Consider the following 20,420-nt stretch of genomic DNA (forward strand, 5'->3'; position numbering starts at 1 on the left):
AACAAGTTTAGGCTTGAAAAGAGTGAAGTCCTAGAACAGCTACTAGTGTGATCAAAAGGGACCAAAAAACTTAACCAGACTTAAAGACTGAGGTTGACAAGTTTACAGAGAGAATGGTATGATGAGACTGCTCGTAACAGCATGTGTTTGATATGGGACTGCTAGCAGAAAATCTCTCTAGTGGTCAGTGATAAGATACTAGATGGGAAAGGCTCTGATTTACTACAGTGAATTCTTTCCCATGCCTCTAGCTAGTGGGTCATTGCTTACATTCTCAGGGTTTAACTGACTGCTATATTTGGGATGAGGAAACAATTTTTCCATAGGCCAGATTAACAGAAACCTATTTTGTTTGTTTGTTTTTCCTCAGCACCATAGGGCCTTGACAACTTTCAGGTTTAAACTGCAGGTTGAATCTCTCTAGTCCGGCAACCTCGGAACCTGACTGCTGCTGAATGAGGGAATTTGCTGAACGATGGGAGGTCAATACTGCCTAACATCATTACTAACACTTCTACTGCTTACTGGGCACTTAGAAGACAGGGGTAAGCTACAGATAAACAACAGCACAGAACACTGAGAGCCAGAACTGGTGGCTGTAAACACACTTTATGGGACCGTGGAAAACTTGGACACAGCCATGCTTACTAACATCATGCTGGATTATGGACATTGCTGGATAAGAGAGCTCCCAATTAGGAAGGTTCAACCTATAGTGTAAATTGTGCATTTTCTATAACTTATGTTTAAATTGTTTATCCTTTAAATTGTTATTTGAGGACTTCAGTAAGTTACCCAGGGGTTACAGATATATTACAGAAGAGGGTGGGAGGGATTCTGTGGTGTGCAATGTGCAGGATGCCAGACCAGATGATCATGATGGCCCCCTTCCCGGCCTTTAAAAGTCTAGGAGGAAGCACTAAAGGCTTCCTAGCTATCAGTATTATGCAATAAGATTAAGTTTTAGATATTGTCACAGAAGAGGCAGACTAATGGGGTACTGGACCAATGAGGACAAAAAAATCCTGACTGTCAGTGCCAAAATCTACGGCACCAGCCACAGTGCTGATGGAGGATCTTTGCCCTAAATGTCAGCACTCAAAGACACAACAGACCTCTTGCAGACGCACAGGCCTCTAGTATTGTCACCATGGGCTCTAACACGAGCCTTGCTCAAAGCTCTTTAAACAGGGGAGTGGGGAGGCTACTGACAGGCACTAGCAAATTATAGCTGGTGCAGGGCTTAAGAATGGGACCTTGGCATAGGCTCTGAAGGTACTGGGCAGCTCCCCAAAGCCAGACAGATTCACAAAAAACAAAATAAATTGGATTAAAGACAGAAAAGAAAGTTGAAAGTATGAACACCGATCAGGAATAGTCGACATGGATTCACCAAGGGCAAATCATGCCTGACCAATCTGATTGCCTTATATGACAAGGTAACTGGCTCTGTGGATATGGTGAAAGTCTGTAGCCCCCTTTTCGTCTTGAGAGATGGTGGTTCCAGTGGCAGTGAGGATCTCTGGGCAGTGTTTGAGTATGCAGCTTCTCTCCTGGCTTATGCATCCAATATTGGATTTGCATGGTGGATTGCACTGTGTTTCTGAATTCTGGAGTCGGAGAGCTTTTCCTTCTAAGATGAAGTTCTTTTGTGTGGCTTGCACATATACTATCAAAGGATGATGTGCCCTATCGTAGCAATTGTTGCAAAGTATTTCGATCTAATGATGTATATTCCCATGATTTTGGATCAATGTAGAATTTTTTTCATGGTGTTTTTGTATGTATCCTTGAATCTCAGCTTTGGTTTTCCTCTTATTCTCAACTCACATGACAGTACATCGAAAAGCATTTCTTTAGGAAGATGTTCGTCACCCATTCTTCTCACATGACCAAGCCAATGTACTCTTCTCCTGTTGAGGATCACTGTGAGGCTGGGTATGCCAGATCTTGAAAGGACATCTGCATTTGAAACTTTATCTTGCCAGTTGATATTCATAATTCTGTGGAGGTAGCAAAGATGGAAGCTGTTCATTTTTTCCTCCTGTTTCGAGGAAGTGGTCTGGGCCTCAGAACTATGTAGCAGGATACTCAACACATATGGCTGGTAGATTAGTATCTTTGCGTTCACTGTCACCTTAGGATTGTGCCATGCTCATTTTCTAAGTCTGACAAAAATAGTAGCTGCCTTCCCGATTCTGAGGTTCAGTTCTTTGTCCATAGAGAGGTTTGCAGTGACAGTAGATCCAAGGCAACAAAATTGTTGAACCACAACTCATGGGCTGTTATCCAGAATGACATTGGGTCGCTGAGGTATACCTCAAGCAAATACAGCAGTTTTCTTCATGCTTATGTCAAGGGAAAACAACTTGCGGACTCTGGATAGAGAATCCATCAGTGACTGTAGCATGTCTTCATTATGAGTGACGACAGCTGCAACATCTGCAAAGAGGAGTTCCCTAATGAGGACTTTCTTGACCTTAGTTTTGGCCTTGAGTCTTGCCAGGTTGTAGAGACACCCATCTAATCTTGTGTGGATAAATACGCCGCTGTGTGAGTTTTGAAATGCGCAATTGAATAGAACTGAAGAATATGCTGAAGAGAGTAGGGGCGAGAACACACCCTTGTTTGACTCCACCATTCATTGCACACAGTTCCAAGGTAGATGCATCATACCGCACTGTTACTTTCATGTTTTTGTGAAAGGATGTTAGACACTTAAGTAGGGTCGGTGGGCAGTCAATCTTAATTAATACTCTGAATAGCCCTGATCTAGTAACTGTGTCAAATGCCTTTGTTAAGTCCACAAATGCTATGAATAATGGCTTTTCTTGTTCTCTGCATTTTTCCTGTAGTTGTCGAAGAGAAAAAATCATGTCCATTGTTGACCTTTCAGCCCTGAAGCCATACTGTATTTCTGGATAGACTTGATTTGCGAGTTTTTACAGGTGTTTGATAATGACACAGGCAAATGCTTTTCCTGTGATTCTGAGTAACAAGATGTCTCTGTAGCTGTTACAGTCACTTTTATCACCTTTGTTTTTATAGAGTGTGATGATGTTGGCATCCTTCATGTTGTGTGGGACATCTCCAGCTCTCCGACATTTTAGGAGTAAATCGTAGAGGCAGGGGAAGAGCACTGCCTTGTTTGCCCTCAGTACTTCAGCTGGGATTCTATTATTTCCTGTCACTTTTCCATTGGAGAGAATATCAAGAGCTTGAGAAAGTTTCTTCTCCATAGGCTCAGCATCTATTTCAGACATTTCTGGAAGAGTTAAGATGAGGTTGTCAAGTTCAGGTTGTATTGTACGCTTGTGGGAATAAAGACTTGAGCAGTGTTCCACCCATCTGGACATCTGCAGCTTTTTGTCTGTGATCACCTGTCCATTTAAATGCTTCAGTGGGGCAACTTTGGTAATGTTCAGTCCAAGTGCTTTCTTCAATCAATCACGCATGGTTTTCATGTCGCCCAAATCAGACACCTGTAGAATATTAGAACATAGGTCAGCCCAATACTTGTTCACACACCAGCTGGACTCTCTCTGAGTAACAGACCTTGAGTGTCCAAGTTACTTTCTCGTGCTTAGAGATGGATTCTATATGCCTTGTGTTCTTCTTCAAGAAGAGGCCTAAGAATGTCAGCATTTTCATCGACTCAGTCTTTGTTGGAGAAAGACAGGTTACTCACCATAGTAACGGTGGTTCTTCGAGATGTGTCCCCGTGGGTGCTCCACAATAGGTGTCGGGCTTGCCCGGCGCCGCAGATCAGATCTTCCAAGCAGTTTCTGCCGGACCGCACATGCGCCGGCGCGCGCCGCTCCCTTGCACGCTCCTGGCCACGTGTGCGATCCGGTCCCCGCCAGTTCCTTGACCAACCGCCTCGGATGCTCCTGCAAAACACTAACAGAGATCCGAAGCGGGGAGGATGGGTGGGTAGTGGAACACCCCCGGGGACACATCTCGAAGAACCACCGTTACTACGGTGAGTAACCTGTCTTTCTTCTTCGAGTGTCCCTGTGGGTGCTCCACAATAGGTGACTACCCAGCAGTAACCCAAGATAGGAGGTGGGTAATCGGATTATGTGCAGCTTGTCCCCGAGAGGACCGCTGTCGAGAGACGGGTATCCTCTTGGAATACCCTGTGAAGGGCGTAATGTTTGGCGAAGGTGTCATAGGATGACCAGGTCGCCGCTCTGCAAATGTCTTTTAGCGCAACGCCCTTGAAAAAGGCTGTTGATGCCGCCACCACCCTAGTGGAATAAGCCCTGGGAGTGGCCAATAAACGAGTCTTTTTGAGTTCGTAGCACATTTTTATGCAGGATACGATGTGCTTCAAGATTCTCTGTGAAGAGAGACCTTCTCCTTTCGATTTGGGAGCGAGAGAGACTAGGAGTCTATCCGTTTTCCGGAAGGACTTGGTCCTGTCTACATAGAAGGCTAGTGCCCTCCTCACGTCCAGGAGGTGTAGGCGCGCCTCTTTGTTAGAGTTATGAGGCTTTGGATAAAACGAGGGTAAAACAATAGGTTCGTTAATGTGAAACTCAGAAGACACCTTGGGAACAAAGGCTGGATGCAGCCGTATGGTTACCGCCTCCTTGGAAAAAACAGTGCAGGGTGGAGTTGCCATAACTGCCGCAAGCTCGCTCACCCTGCGAGCTGACGTAATTGTGAGAAGAAAGGTGGTCTTTATCGTAAGGAGGCGGAGGGAAACCGTGGCCAAGGGCTTGAACGGTGGTCCCGTTAGCGCGTTAAGCACCAGGTCCAAGTTCCACGAAGGTGGAAGCGGTTTCCGAGGGGGGTACAGGTTTACCAACCCTTTGAGGAACCTGGTAACCATGGGATGGGCGAACACCGTGTGCCCTTCCTCCTCGTGTCTGAACGCCGAAATGGCGGCAAGGTGGACCTTTAACGAGGATAGTGAGAGTCCCCCTCTCTTGTAGTCCAGTAAATACTCTAATATTACAGGTATAGGCACTGAAAGGGGGGCCAGTTGTTTGGTAGCACACCAAGCCATGAAGCGAGTCCATTTCTGCTTGTAGGTCTTCCTGGTGGAAGTCCTCCTGCTACTTTCTAGGACTTGCTGCACTTCCTCTGTGCATGCGATCTCTAGGGAGCTGAGCCATGGATTAACCACGCTTGTAGTCGCAGGCCTTGGGGGTGCAGATGCACTATGGACCCCTGGGCTTGCGTGAGCAGGTCCGACGCCACCGGAAGAGGCATCGGTGGACGGTCCGACATGCGCAGGAGTAGGGGGAACCATTGCTGTCGATCCCACGTTGGGACTATCAGGATCATTCGGGCTCCTTCCCTCCTGGCTTTCTGCAAGACTTTGTGGATCAGCACTGTGGGAGGAAAAGGGTAAAGCAGGGGGCCCCTCCACGAGATCGCGAACGCGTCCCCCAGGGACCCCCATCCCAGTCCTGCCCTAGAGCAGAATCGTGGGCACTTCTTGTGTTGAGTGGCAAACAGGTCTATCTGGGGAAAACCCCATGCGTGGAAAATCGGTCGTAGCAGATCGGGATGGATCTGCCACTCGTGCGTGAGTGCAAAACGCCTGTTCAGCTGGTCTGCCTTCACACTGTGAGCGCCTGGTAAGTACGAGGCTTTCAAGATTATATTGTTGGCGATGCACCAGTTCCATAACCGGACTGCTTCCGCACATAAGGCACGGGACCAAGCTCCTCCTTGCCGGTTTATATAAAACATGGTGGAGGTACTGTCTGTACTGATCCCGACGACTTTGCCTTGTATATGGTCTCGAAAGTGTCTGCAGGCGTTGAACACTGCTTTGAGCTCCAGTATATTTATGTGCAGTGACTGCTCCGTGGAGGACCACAGCCCTTGAGTCACCTCTTCGCCCATGTGTGCTCCCCACCCTATGAGGGAGGCATCTGTAGTAAGAAAAACCGATATTTGTGGTTGGTGGAAGGGTACCCCTGTTAGCAAGTTCTTGGGGTTTACCCACCATTGCAGGGATTTGCGCACCTCTGCTGTGGGCGACACCACCCTGTGAACGGTGTGTGCTGCCGGTTTGTATACGCTCGCCAGCCAGTGCTGCATGCTGCACATGTGTAACCTGGCGTTCTGTACTACAAACGTCGCCGCTGCCATGTGGCCCAGCAGCTGTAAGCACGTCAGGACCGGCACCGTAGGGCTGAAGGTGATGACTTGCACAAGGGAGCCGATGGCCCGAAAGCGAGTCTCTGGTAGATATACTCTCGCTGTAATAGAATTTATGCGTACCCCTATGAACTCTATGTCCTGTGTGGGGTCTATCTTTGATTTTGCCAGATTGATAACCAGGCCGAGCGAAGAGAACGTGCCTGCTGTGACGCGTATCATGCGTAGTACCTCCTCCTTCGAGGCCCCTTTGAGTAGGCAGTCGTCCAGATACGGGAATATAAATACCCCCTGTCTGTGCAGGTAGGCTGACGCCACTGCCAAGGTCTTGGTGAAGACTCTGGGGGCCGAGGAGAGGCCAAACGGTAGGACCTCGTATTGAAAATGTTCTTTGCCTACCATGAACCGGAGGAATCGCCGGTAAGCCGGATGGATAGTTATGTGAAAATACACGTCTTGTAAATCGAGGGCTGCGAACCAATCTCCATCGTCCAGTGCCGTAAGGATGGAGGCGATTGTGATCATCCGAAAGCGTTGCTTGCGCAGGTACCGGTTGAGGCCTCGAAGATCTAAGATGGGCCTCCAGCCTCCTGTCTTTTTCTCTGTGAGGAAGTACCTCGAGTAGAACCCTTTCCCTTGCAGTTGCTCCGGCACTCTTTCCACTGCCCCTATGAGCATGAGATGGTCTACCTCCTGCTTGAGCCTCGCTATGTGGGAGGCCTCCTGGAGGTGGGGCCTGGGTGGAGGTCGTGGCGGTGGGAGCGACTGGAAGGGGATGGCGTACCCCGTGGCTATGATCTCCAGCACCCATTTGTCTGTGGTGATCCTTTGCCACTGGTCGTAGAATGGTTGGAGGCGATGGTGGAATAGCCGCTTCGAATGACCTTGTGCGATGGTAGTGATGGCGCAGCCCTGAATCTGTGTGTCAAATTTGTGGCCTTTGGCCCTGCCCCGAGGACGCACGGCTCTGTTGTGAACGTCACCTGGGAGTTCTCTACTGCTGGTGCTGTTGATGTCGCCCTTGCTCGTAACCCCTGTGGTACTGGGGACGCTGTTGCTGGTACTGGTACCGTCTTTGTTGAGGGTAGTACTTTTTCTTTCTGTATGGAGGGGTGTAAATCCCCAGGGTCCTAAGTGTGGCTCTCGAATCTTTACTGGAATGAAGGACCGAGTCAGTTGATTCAGCAAACAGCTTCTGCGAGTCGAAGGGAAGATCGACTATCTTTGCCTGCAGATCCCTCGGTATACCCGAAGTCTGGAGCCAGGACGCCCTTCGCATCACCACTGCCGTAGCTGTGGAACTTGCTGCTGTGTCCGCAACATCCAGGGCGATCTGAACTCCCGTCCTCGAGGCCGCGTAGCCTTCTTGCACAATGGCCTTGAGCACCGGTTTCTTGTCCTCTGGAAGCGAGTCCATGAGGGAGGTTAACCTAGTGTAGTTGTCGAAATTATGGTTCGCTAAATGCGCTGCGTAATTTGCCATTCGCAACAGTAGAGTGGAGGAGGAGTAGACCTTTCTGCCGAACAGCTCTAGCTTCTTGGCATCTTTGTCTGTTCCCCCTGTCCTGAATTGAGATGTCTTTGATCTTTGTTGCGACGACTCCACCACCAAGGAATTTGGTTGTGGGTGGCTGAACAGGAACTCCATGCCCTTCGCCGGCATGAAGTATTTCTTATCCGCTCTCTTGTGGACAGGCGGAATAGTCGCAGGGGTCTGCCATATCATAGTGGCGGACTCCAAGATTGCTTCATCAAGCGGTATTGCTATTTTGGAGGAGGCCGGAGGTCTCAGATTTTTGAGGAGCTTATGGTGTTTCTCTTGCACCTCTGCTGTCTGGATGCCTTGCGTGAAGGCCACCCTCTTAAACAGCTCTTGAAACTGTTTGAGATCGTCCGGAGGATGGACGTCCACCGGGGCCGTAGCCTCGTCCGGGGAGGAGAGCGAGGAACCGCTGGGGTACGCCTCTCTGGACCCTTCCGGTTCCTGTTGGTGATGGTACACCCTCTCGCTAGAGGCTTGCGAGGGAAAATCTCGGGGTTCCATAACCAGTCCCCCCTGAGATACTTGAGTCTCTGTCCCCGTTCGCGATTGCCCTCGGGGATACGAGATCGTCTGTGGGGATCTTTCCCTGGTAGATTGCCAGTGGTGTCTATGCCCCGCGTGATAGGGGCGACCATGGCAGTATAGGCACTGTTCTTGGGAAGGTGACCTAGACCACTCCCTTGGTGCATACCCTCTGCGTCTGGGGGAGCGAGATCGTCGAGAGATCTGGGACACTGGAGAGAGCGATTTTGGATAGTATTCCAGTGGCTCAAACCCCAGGAAGGGTGAAGGTGGTCCCAGCCAGGGCGAGGCTGGTTGTAAAAATGGAGACGGGAGCTCCGGGTAGGCTAGGGGGGACCCCTGCCTTCTGGTTGGAGTCTGCAGCATAAGTGGAGGGCTGAAAGAAAGCAACTCCGCAGCCCTGTCTGGAGAGGGGCTGCGGTGCCTCGTTTTGTGTGCAGCCTTCCCCCTCCCTTGAGGAGGTAACTCCGCCCCCTGGCGTGTAGGGGATCTCTGCCCCGTCCGCGCCGTGCTCGGCACGCTCATGGGCGGTGCCGCACGGGCGGTGTCCTCCGGTGCCTGCAGGCTGCGTGCCTGTGCGCTCTGCACCGCCGGTTCCCCAGGGGTCGGTGCCGCTGCTTGCGGTGCCGCCGGTACCGGCGCTTGTTTAGCCACCGCCCTGCCTGCGGTGCGGGGCGGCTGTTTGATTATCGGCGGCTGAGCTGCTTCCACGTGGCTCTCCGTGCCGCTGCCAATCAGTTGTTGCTGCGGCTGGGGGCTGCGCGCTCCTCCCGTCCCGCTCGCTGTTGCTGCCGGCAGGGATCGGGCTGGGGAGGCTTTCCTCCGTTTTTGCGCTGATGGGGTGAGGGAGGCGGCTTTCCTTTTATGAGCCCCGGAGGCTCCCTCCTGCTTCGGCCGCTCCGGCACATCTGGCTGGAGGGCCTTGTCGAAGAGCAGCATTTTAAGCCGCATCTCCCTGTCCTTCCTTGCTCTGGCTGTTAGTTTTGCACAGAAGGAGCATTTCTGCGTGACATGGGACTCCCCCAGGCACCTTATGCATAGACTGTGCCCATCAGACGCTGGCATTGCCTCTCGGCAGGACTCACATTTCTTAAATCCCGAAGAGGACATTGTTGGTGAGTCTTTCAGTTGTTAACGGGTACTTAGCACCTTCTCTGTGCTGTTTTTCCCCTTGTCCGATGGCCTGCCACGGCAGGAGGGCTGATGGCCCTAGGCTCCTGGCCTCCGGTGTTCCGCTTGTTACTGGGACTGGACTGAATGCCGTCCCGCTTGGTTTTTGTTTTTTTTTTTGAAAAATAACAACTGGCTAACTTGCAGTAGCCTAAGAACTTGAAAACTTTAAAGAAAAAACAGTTAAAACCATTGAATACGCTAACTTGGCCTTAGCCTAGTTCGGATTCCGTCTGCAGTCGACGGCGGTTAAGAGGAACTGGCGGGGACCGGATTGCGCACGTGGCCAGGAGCGCGCAAGGGAGCGGCGCGCGCCGGCGCATACGCAGTCCGGCAGAAACTGCTTGGAAGATCCGATCTGCGGCGCCGGGCGAGCCCGACACCTGTTGTGGAGCACCCACGGGGACACTCGAAGAAGAATTTACATGTTCCAAAAATAGAATTGGCACATCTGTATATTGCTTCTCTCAGCACAGACCATGTTTCATCAATGGTTTGTTGGTCAGGTTTGTGCTCCATTTTGGAAGTGAAATCATCTGCAAAGACAGAGCATTTCAGCGCACCTCTGGTATTGAACTTTGGCTTGCTGCATTCCTTTGTCATATAGTTTCTTTGGGATGATTTTCACTCTGCTGATGATCAAGGAGTGGTGGCAATCTGTGCTGTGGTACGCGCGTGTAAATTTGACAGCATTGAGATGTTTCCTGTGTACCAGTACAAGGTCAAGTTGATGCCAGTGACAAGATCTAGGGTGGTGCCACAAAACCTGTTGACACTCTTTCAAGTTAAAGACCTTATCAGTGATGCAGAGCTGACGCTGAGCACTGAATTCGAGAAGGCTTTGACCATTTTCGTTCATTTTCCCAAACCGTGATGATCAAGGCAGATGGGCCAGGACTAATAGTCGTGTCCAAATCTTGCATTTAAGTCACCAAGGATATACAGTTGTTCACCAGTTGGAAAGGAGGCGATAACTTTCTGAAGATTATTAATAAAAACGGTCCTTGTCTTCGGTGCACAATGCCAACGTGGGTGCATAAACACTGATGATGTTGACATACCCTGACTTGGTGCAGAGATTAAAGGATATAATGCATTCTGATTCAGCCGTGGGTATATGGATAGATTTCAGCAGATTGTTCCGAACAGCAAATCCAACTCCAGAGAGGCGGTGTTCCTCTGAACTCAAGCCCTTTGAAAAGAAATTGTAGTTGGTTTCTTTCACTAACCCAGCATCTGCCAGCCTGGTTTCCTGGAGAGCAGTGATATCAATGTTCAGTTTGTGTAACTGTTGATCTGACTGCTGTTTTGCAAATTGAGTCCATGTTTGTAAGGTCTTCAGCAGATTCAAGTACCAGACACATGGTCCGCGCATGCCAGCTACTGAGCTTGAGGCAAGTTGATTTATTATTTCTTTTAAAAGTGTGTATGTCATTTACATCTACTTTTTGATTTCTGGTCTATCTCCATGCACCCAATGAGGAAGGCAGATGTGGCGGGTCAGCACCTTATTGACGGGGGGCTGCCAAGCTTGAGGCAGGCAGCTGATTACCAGTGAAGCGTAATGACTTCTCCCACTGATGAGAGTGACCTGTGGCAGCATCGTCTTTGCCAGCTGAGGAGGGTTTATAACCCCTAACTGCTACTTCCCATGTTGTTTCCATGCTATCAGCAATGATGGAGTGTCCTCTCCATTTGGCACCCTATTATGCATTGCATTGCCTGGGCTAGTATTCAGTCACCCCAGCTGAATACAAAGGAAATAGTGGGCATAATATACCCTAACTTCAGCAAAACTTATGATATAGTCTCCCACAGTATCCTTGCCCGCAAGTTAAAGTAGTATGGACTGAATTAAAATGGGCTGTAGGCAGAGAGAACACTGGCTAGATTTTCAGGCTCAACAGGCAGTGGTCAACAGCTTTATGTCTAGTTGGCAGCCAATATCAAGTGGCATACCCCAAGGGTCAGTTCTGGGTCTGGTTTTGTTCAACATCTTTACTAATGACCTGAATGAGGGCATGAACTAAACCCTCAGCAAATTTGCAGATGATACTAAACTAGGAGGAGAAGTTGATACGGTGGAGGGTAGGCAGAGGATACAGGGAGACCTAGACAAACTGGAAGTGTAGGCTCAACAATATTTAAGGAGGTTCGATAAGGACAAGTGAAGAATCCTGCACTTAGTACTGAGGAATCCCAAGCACTGCTACAGGCTGGGAACAGACTGGCTAAGTAGCAGTTCTATAAAAAAAGGACCTGAGTATAACAGTGGATGAGAAGCTAGATATGAGCCAACAGTGTGCCCTGATAGCCAAGAAGGCTAACAGCATACTCAGGTGCATTAGTAAGGGAACTGCCAGTCGATCTAGGGAAGCAATTATTCCCCTTTATTTGGCACTGGTGAGGCTGCATCTGGAATGTTGTGTCCATTTCTGGACCTCTCCACTAGACAATGGATGTAGACACACTTGAGGGAGGTCAGTGGAGAGCAACAAAAATTATTAGGGGGCTGGAGAACATGACATAAAGAGAGGCTGAGGGATTTGGGCTTATTTAGTCTGATGAAGAGAAGAGTGAGGGAGGATTTGATAGCAGCCTTCAGCTACCTGAAAGGGGGCAGGCAGTTCCAAAGAGGATGATGGAGATAGGATGTTCTCAGCGGTGACAGAGGACAGAACAAGGAATAATGGCCTCAAGTTGTAATGAGAGAGGTCTAGACTGGATATTAGGAAAACCTGTTTCACCAGAAGAGTGGTGAAGCTCTGAGATGGGTTACCTATGGAGGTGGATGAATTTTCCTCACTAGAGGTCTAAGTTCTGGCTTGACAAAGCCCTGGCTTGGAAGATTTAGTTGGAGTGGTCCTGCTTTCAGCAGGGAGTTGGACTCAATGACCCCCTAAGGTCTCTTCTAACCCTACGATTCTATGATGAAACTGTAACTAGCAATGTTTAAAAGCAAATTAACTAACTTTGTTTACAAAGAAAATAGGCTGTAAGCACAGAATCAGTCTCACAAGCAACCCCAGGCAGTAAGAAGGAACTAAAGGACAGGTGGCATGGCTTCACTCTTAATACCCTCCACTCAAAGCCCCATGAAGCTGCAGTGTGGGAGGGGCTGTCCCACAGGTGTTGCTAGGGAAAACTCTCCAGTTATGGAGCACAAGAAGTATACACACCTGTAACAACAGAAATGCACAAGCACTAGAAGAACAAAATTAGATGGAAACTTGCCATTACACTAAAATGGTATGCACCAGAATTGTTTGTAGTTAAACATGGTAGCCATTAACACCTTCCAGCATAGCACCACCTTCCATTGACAAACAGGGTCAAATGCTGACATCCTGAATGACTCATCTCCTACAGAGAAAGCACAGAAAAGTGGAGTGGGAGGGGGCAAGTGGGCAGGGAGGACTGGTGGTCAAACTGTGTCATCCAATAAGCAGTTCCAAATACTTTGAAGTCTGTGGCACACACTAATTTAATACCTTCAAATGCAAATCAACAGCGTCACACACATACACCAGATTATAAAACTCAAGTGTCTTACAATCAGAAACAGAGCTAAAAATTTTCAAAATTTCTCTGTTTAAAGTTAAGACCCCCTAAACCCATAATGGAGGCATCCAAATTAAATGGCCTTTGTTTCAGAGGTACTAAGCATCTTCACCTCCCATGGAAGCTAGTGGCAGTTATGAGTACTCATCTCTACAAATTAGCCCACTTTCTTAAGACACCTAAATATATATTTTGTCCTATGTTTTCATGCTATCAGAGGAGAATAAACTATTACACAAATCTCTAAATGAGTGGGGTAATGGGGCATGTGTATATAACTTGCCAGAAAGAACTTGAAATTTTCCATCAAAAACATGTTTCTGCTTTGAAGAGGAACAGTAAAAATGGTACTGTGAAGTTATTTCTATTGTTTCAATTACTCCCAGATAAAATAAACTCAGGAAATAAGTAAAAATGTTTCCAAATTGCCAGCCCTGGAAACTCATCTTAAGATTGAAAAATCAAGCTGTGTTTCTTCTGACTTATGCACCATCATTTGCAACACAGATTCTACAGGTAAAATCCTACTGCTGGTTACACAATGAGGTTGAATAAATGTAACTGAACGCTAAAAGCTGTCCTTCAATTTGCACCTGTGTAGAATTCATGTCCACTGCAGAAAACACATTTTGCCCAATAAGCACTGCAGCTCTGCTTTGCAACCACCAGATGCCACTGTTATACCAGGACAGAAGCTCAATGACAAGTATAACAATCAGCAGCAATCATCACAGCATTCTACCTGTGGACCCAGGAGGCATGAGATGTGGGAGGGGACAAAGAAAATGAGGGCACACAGTGCTACTGGGGATAGGGGAGGGGGAAGGTGACAAACTGGGGTTCAGAAAGGCTAGTGGCAAGACTGGGGAACAGGCTCAGGCACTAGCGGTGTAACAGCACTGAGCCATGAGCTGATGGGTGCAGGGACTGCAGATACACATATGAATGGGGGCAGTGGTGAAGAGACAAGCAAATAGGCCTGTAGGAATGGAACAGACTATGGTCAGCATGGGAGAGGCTGCCCAACTCCGTAATAATCCTGAAACAAAAAAAAGAACAAAACGAAAACCCAACCACTATTCCATACTTCTCCCACCCAAACCCAACTAACCTCCAGCTTGATCACAGGCTCAATAAAGTTTGAGGAATAAAGGCACTTCAAAGTGCCCGCGGCTACACAGCATGCTGGCACTTTGAAGTCTGACACTTCGAAGTTGCTGCGGGGTAGAATTTGCCAAATGAAGCGCTGCATATTCATTGTAGCACTTCATTAGTAATCTCCCATCACCCTGATTACCATGCCCCCTTTGAAGTTGGAGACAAGTATAGACATAGTCATACAGGCAACACATTTGGGGAGTAGCAAGGTACTATTTTTACACAAAAGAGACAATTTTCTGAGTAGAAATTCTCTTTAAGAGCCTATTCTTTGTGGGAGTTCATTTCTCAGTAAGAGAGCAGAACTAATTTCTTGTAAACACATAACAATGGCAAGTTAAATTTGAATCAAATTCAAGAGTTTAGTAACAGAAAAATAAAAAAGTTGCCTTACAGAACAATACAGAAGAAAATGTTATAAAAATCACCCAGAAAAACAGCGCATGTCAAACACACAAACATGTGAAATCCTGCTGAAATCGTGACCAATGATTACACAATATTTTGTTACTGGCAAACATGTAACAAGCAAAAAGAGTTAAGAATTTTGAACAAATCAGTGATTTAATTCATACCTGGTGGGTCCCTGCAGATGTAACAGATGTACTGCTCTGGGATGCTGTCCTCAAATAATCCCATACATACGCTATGTTGCCAACACAGGCATTCTTCACACTGCCATTCAAAAGAAACAAGGTACTTAATTATTTATAAGCCACTTCTATTTCCAGCTTGTTCAAAATGCAATGAATAGCTACTTTCCTTTAACAGCAACGAAGCGTCCTGTGGCACCTTATAGACTAACAGAAAAGTTTTGAGCATGAGCTTTCGTGAGCACAGACTCACTTCATCAGATGCTGTGAGTCTGTGCTCACGAAAGCTCATGCTCAAAACTTTTCTGTTAGTCTATAAGGTGCCACAGGACCCTTCGTTGCTGTTACAGATCCAGACTAACACAGCTACTGCTCCGATACTTTCCTTTAGTAGCCAACTTGAATTATGCTATCATACTCATACAATCCGTATTTTCTGCAGCAAAATCAAGCCAATATTAAGCACAATTTTAGCTCTGAAACTGAGCCCCTGGCTACAAATTCCTGTCTGGAAAACAACATTGACGATTTAACATCTAGCAATTATTTCATTATAATATTAAATAATTTAACACTAATTATTTAACAGCTGAGCATTAGCATACCCGTATAGAACTATGGCAAAATAGAAGTACAGAATGATTCTAGCATAACAGAAAACTTCAGTTTCATTTACAAAGCACCTCTCCCTTGCCTAAGATTTTTAATATTACAGTGCCGAAAATATTTTTAAAAAAATGATGAAAAGACAAAGATGACAGGAAGGGAAGAAATACTTAAGCTAAAAGGACATAGCAGCATAAGAACAATTGGCCAGTTGATTTGCATTAAGACTAAGTGTGAAAAGTTTTCAATTGTCAGCTGAATTCAGAAAAGGATAAACAAAACACAAATGGAGTACTATTTAATGATGGGGACCTTTTGAAATGAACACTGCTCTAGGTCTAAAGCGGTAGATGGGGTATTTGAAGACAAAATGACTACTGGATGACTCTGGAAATTGACAATGGCTGGAGCACAGAGGCTGTCAACTCTAGGATGTGGATGCAAATGTATCCCAGTTAAGTCATGACTGTAAAACAGCCAATATCCACCTGACTTACAGATGTAAAATCCGGTTTAATTAGTTAACTGGTTAAACGCTAGGTTTAACTGGTTAACTGATTAAATAGATGCAGGGCAGCTGGGAATCTGGGCTGGAGTGTCCTCACTTCCAGCACTGCTGTGGGTGGAAGGTGAGCCTGGGGCTCTCCGCACCGGCAGGGGCACTCCAGCCCAGCTGGAGCACCACTACTGGCACCAGTTCAAGAGGAAAAAGGGGTGTGTGTGTCTGGGATGGAGAAAGGGGTGCCAGCTCCAGGCCCGTGTTGCGTGGGGGGGCTGCTACAGCCCCTACCAGTTAACCATAACCAGTAAGCTTCATCCACTAAACAGTAACGTCCCTAACCTCACCCTTTTCATAAATTCAGCTGCTCTGCCTTCATAGCACATGTAAAATCCTTCCTTTCCTTTCTGTCTCCATCACTGCATTTCTTGCCCATGTTCTAAATATCTATTGTCTTGACTACTGCAGCTCTCTCAGCTCTGGTCTCTGACTTCCACTTTGACCCATCAGTCTAGCTAAAAATGCTACAACCAAAGATGCCACTCTCTCCTACTATGACTACATCAATCTTCCTGCTTCCCCGCCCCACTCCCAAATATCTTCCACAGACCATCTTAATTTTTTATGATGAGTTCAATCTTCTTGTTCTCTTCTTCAAATCCTTCTGTCATTCCGTGCTCACTTATTTATCCAATCTGGTCTCTTCTTGTCTTCTCTGCCACACATCTACTCCATTCTAACCAAACCAGCCTAGATACATCCTCTCGGTTTTTCTCACTCAGTTCATTTGTCCTCTTCCATACTGCCCCATATTCTTCAAGCAGTTTCCAGCATCTTGTCACCAAGACACTATCCTCACAAGAAATGTCATCTTGAGTGAGCCCAACAGCCATCTAATCTAATATTCTGTCTTCAGACAACGGCTGGTGCCAGATGCTTCAGAGGAAATGAACATAGCACAGTAACTATCAAGTTGTCCTCTCAGTTTGTGGCAGTCAGAGGTTAAGAGACACCCAGAGCATGGAGTTGCTTCTCCAACTAACTAGTATAATGGCCATAGATGGACCTATCCTTTGTGAATTTATCTAACTCTTTTTTGAGCCCAGTTTTACAGTTGGCCTTCACAACATCCCATGCCAAGAAGTTCTACAAGTTGACTGCACATTGTGCGAAGTAAGTCCTTATGTTTGTTTTAAATCCACTGCATATTAATGTAACTGGATAACCCACTGCCTCTTGTGCTATAAGAAGGAGTAAATAACATGTCTCTATTTTATTTTCCACACCATTCTTTTGTAGATATCTATGATAGCTCTACTGAATCTATTTTCTAAGATTAATTGTCCCAGTATTTTTAGTATCTCCTCATATGGAAGTTGTTCCATACCTCTAACTTTTGTTGCTGTTCTGAATTTTTTTGTTCTAATGTATCATTGCAACTGCCAGCGCTGTTGGCATATTCTGAGGTACCATGTAGAGAATGCGCACAAAACTGTACCAGCATCAGTCTTAGAGAGGTGGTTGTGCACAGAAAGAACAGAAGCATAGTGTAGAGTGCAGACAGTGTTAACTGCTATCACCCCCTTCTTTAAGAGATGACAGAAGGCAAAAATTCACAAAGATTGTGGAGCAAGGAAGTGTCTTACCTGAATCATGAAGCCATTTTCCTCATCCATTTCACAGATGCATCTAACAATTTCATTGAGTGCATCCTCTTCATCCTGAGATTCTTCAAAATTTGTTGAATCAAAGTCCTGATTGTATTCATCACCACTCAGTAATAAGCTTTCTGTAGAGGAATCGTCTAAAAACTCCACATCTGAAAGGTCTAGTAAAAACAAATAAATCCGAAGTTGCATATGCAAACAGATTTAATGTGTTACAAGAAAGTAGGATCTTAGATGCTGAATGATCCTGCACTACACATAATGGAAGTCACTCACAGATTTACTGAAGAAAGATTACACTTCTTGGTGACCTTCACTGTATATACAGATATGCAATGTAGCCACCTTAGAGGTAGGAGTGGCAACATCCAATCAGTGACCAGAACAAAAGCATGAGGAAGTTAAACGTTTTGTTCAGTCTGTCATGAAAGTATATACATGTTGATTTAACAACATACCAGCAAAAAAATTCATATCTGTATGCCTAAATTAAATTATTTAGTTTGAATTTGGCCTTTTTTCATTCAATTTATTTGGGAAATAAGAGTTTTTAAAACAAAATATTCTAAGCCAACCTACTTTCTCCACTAAGGTCAACAGACAGAATTGCTCTTGGATACTGGTATGAACTGTTCTTTTCTGAAAACATGCTTCGCAGAGTCAGAGAGCTCCCAGAAGATCGTGTGAGTGGGGAGGAGCACCCTTCCAAAAACTCGAGAGAGCTATCTTCATAATCTGAATAATCTACAAAATAACATGAACAAAGGTTATCTGATGTTACAGTATTCAAAAAAGTATGTTTGTAAAAGTATAAAAGTCCTGAGAATGACAATTATGTAACTGTGATAACATTATGTATAAAAAATAAAGAATACACATTAGTGCATAATATACCAAAACAAAGGGAAACAAACTCCTAAACTGTCTTATTTTATACATGTATTCAATGTAAGCAATATTAAGAACATTATCGTTACCAAAACAGCAGAGCTAAAAATTACCAATTTAAAAATTTCATGACTTCAACTCTGCCTGTTTTATGTACATACACTGCAACTTACTATTTCTCACTTCATGCATATCTGAGATTGTGAAAAGTATCTTCTAAAACTATAACAAGAGAAAAAAAAAAAAAGAGAGAGAAAGAACACTGCACTATACCATAACCAGAGTTGTCTCCATCTGATTGATTGAGGCTTTTTGGGTTTTTTGTTTTTGTTTGTTTTTGTCTTTGCATGCAGGGCAGGGTTGTTTTTTGGTCAGTTCTTTTCTATCAAACTTTATTGTGTGTACTGGTTACGTTTGAAAGGATTCTCATAAATCATGCCTCTTTTGTTGCACAGTTTTTAATTTCCTTCTCACAGACAAACAGTACCCTTGTAGCAACTGCAGCAGACTTACCTGGAAAATAAAATTAGTGTTCTAGAAATTATGAGCCCCAGTTCTCATGTTTTTCATGTTTTGACATTTGGGAAAAACAGGATCCTTTGTATCTCACATTTCTCTCCTGCTTTCCAAATTTCAGGCCTAAATATATCCAAATGACTGCTGTTACGATGCTCTTCCTCTTCCAACATATTATGAGTATGCACTTTAAAAACGTTCCCAATTAAGCTATGAACTTGAGGTCTGCTGAAGGGGTATGAGCACATTTCTGAGCATTTTAGGTAAATTTTTTAAAAGATAAAACACTCAATTTTCAGAGAAAAAGAATGACACCATTGTGTGATATTGTCTTCCCTTCCACACCCACCCCCATCACCCCAACTCAATAAACTATCAATGAGAGAGCTTTAAAAAGTTCTGAAGTTTGGATAAATATCTAATTTAGATGTCTCATTGAAACTACAAAACGTTTCTGAATTCTGTCCTCGTTATCCATCCTACTGGTAACTTCTACAGTATCACCGATACATTCTATACCGTTAGTGTCCTCCTTCTTTCCCCTAGAAATGATCCTCTACACTCCTCTTATTTTTATCTCTACTCCCACCCCAGATTCATTCGGTACCTCTCCCCAGCTCCGTGCCTGCTGCTACCACCTTCTCTCCTTTTTCCTTTTATACCAGCTGGAGCTATCAGAAAGAGCTGAGACAGAAGCACTACAAAGAACACCTCTGCAGAGCCAGCCCAAGGCTGATAAACTGAAGGTTTCAGCTGACATACGTAAGAGTTTTCGAAAATACTTTAGTCCTCAGGTAAACTCAGAAAAGTAGCCTTAAACTTAAGTTAGCTGAAGTGCATACCACTTTCTATGGGATAATTTTTGCCTGTGTGTGTGCGTGCGTGATTTCAATGAATGAGCATTCGCTCACTTGAAAAATGTGCAGCATATCCTCTAAAACAGTGGTGAGCAAACTTTTTATGTTGGGCCCCACTTTTCAGCCCTGCAATTAGCTGCCCCTCACAAAAGCAACCTGTGGGAGGATCACAGGAAGGGATACGAGGGTTGGGGTGGTGTGCTCAGGAAGCGGATGGGCACCAGGGGGCACCCCAAAGCGGGAGAACCCCAGGAGGGTATATGGGAGACTCAAGGGGACTCACGGCTATGCCGTGTTGACAACTGGTAGTGGCACCAGGCTGAAGGCAGCCCTGTACCCACAGAGGCAGCAATCAGGGGACTCCTGGGGGGTCAGCGTGACACAGCCTGTCAGGACCCATGTGGCCACCTTACCAAGTCAGGAACTCACTGGCTTGGCCCTGCTGTTTGACTCGGCCTCTGAACATTCCCACTGGCTAAGCAGCAGGACAGGCATTCCCTTGGTGACAGCAGTGGTGGAGGCCGCAGGGGAGAAAGCAGAGGACTGAGGAGGCAGTGGAAGCCATGAGGGGGAGGGAGGAAGCTGAAGGTGCTGCGTGCTCCCCTACAAAATATCGCGCTGCCCACTTTGTGCACCCCTGCTCTAGAAAACCATGGTCAGAAACTGTGATGAACTAGGAAGGCATTTTCAACACTAATTTGATCACAATTCTGTTTTATT

At 46.1% G+C, this 20,420-nt stretch overlaps 1 protein-coding gene across 6 annotated transcripts in view; it reads right to left on the minus strand.

Moving 5' to 3' along the window:
• The window catches only part of PHF20L1 (PHD finger protein 20 like 1), an 84,825-nt gene that overhangs the window by 16,832 nt on the left and 47,573 nt on the right, over positions 1-20,420 (minus strand). For all 6 annotated transcript variants that reach the window (XM_074986637.1, XM_074986642.1, XM_074986636.1 and 3 more), the window contains 3 exons: positions 18,019-18,183; positions 17,419-17,600; positions 14,650-14,749 (listed from right to left, as the gene is read on the minus strand). In XM_074986637.1, the coding sequence (XP_074842738.1) occupies positions 14,650-14,749; positions 17,419-17,600; positions 18,019-18,183 (447 nt within the window). The remainder of the gene's footprint in view (positions 1-14,649; positions 14,750-17,418; positions 17,601-18,018; positions 18,184-20,420) is intronic.

Source organism: Carettochelys insculpta, chromosome 2 (assembly GCF_033958435.1).
Source record: "Carettochelys insculpta isolate YL-2023 chromosome 2, ASM3395843v1, whole genome shotgun sequence".
Lineage (NCBI taxonomy): Eukaryota > Metazoa > Chordata > Testudines > Carettochelyidae > Carettochelys > Carettochelys insculpta.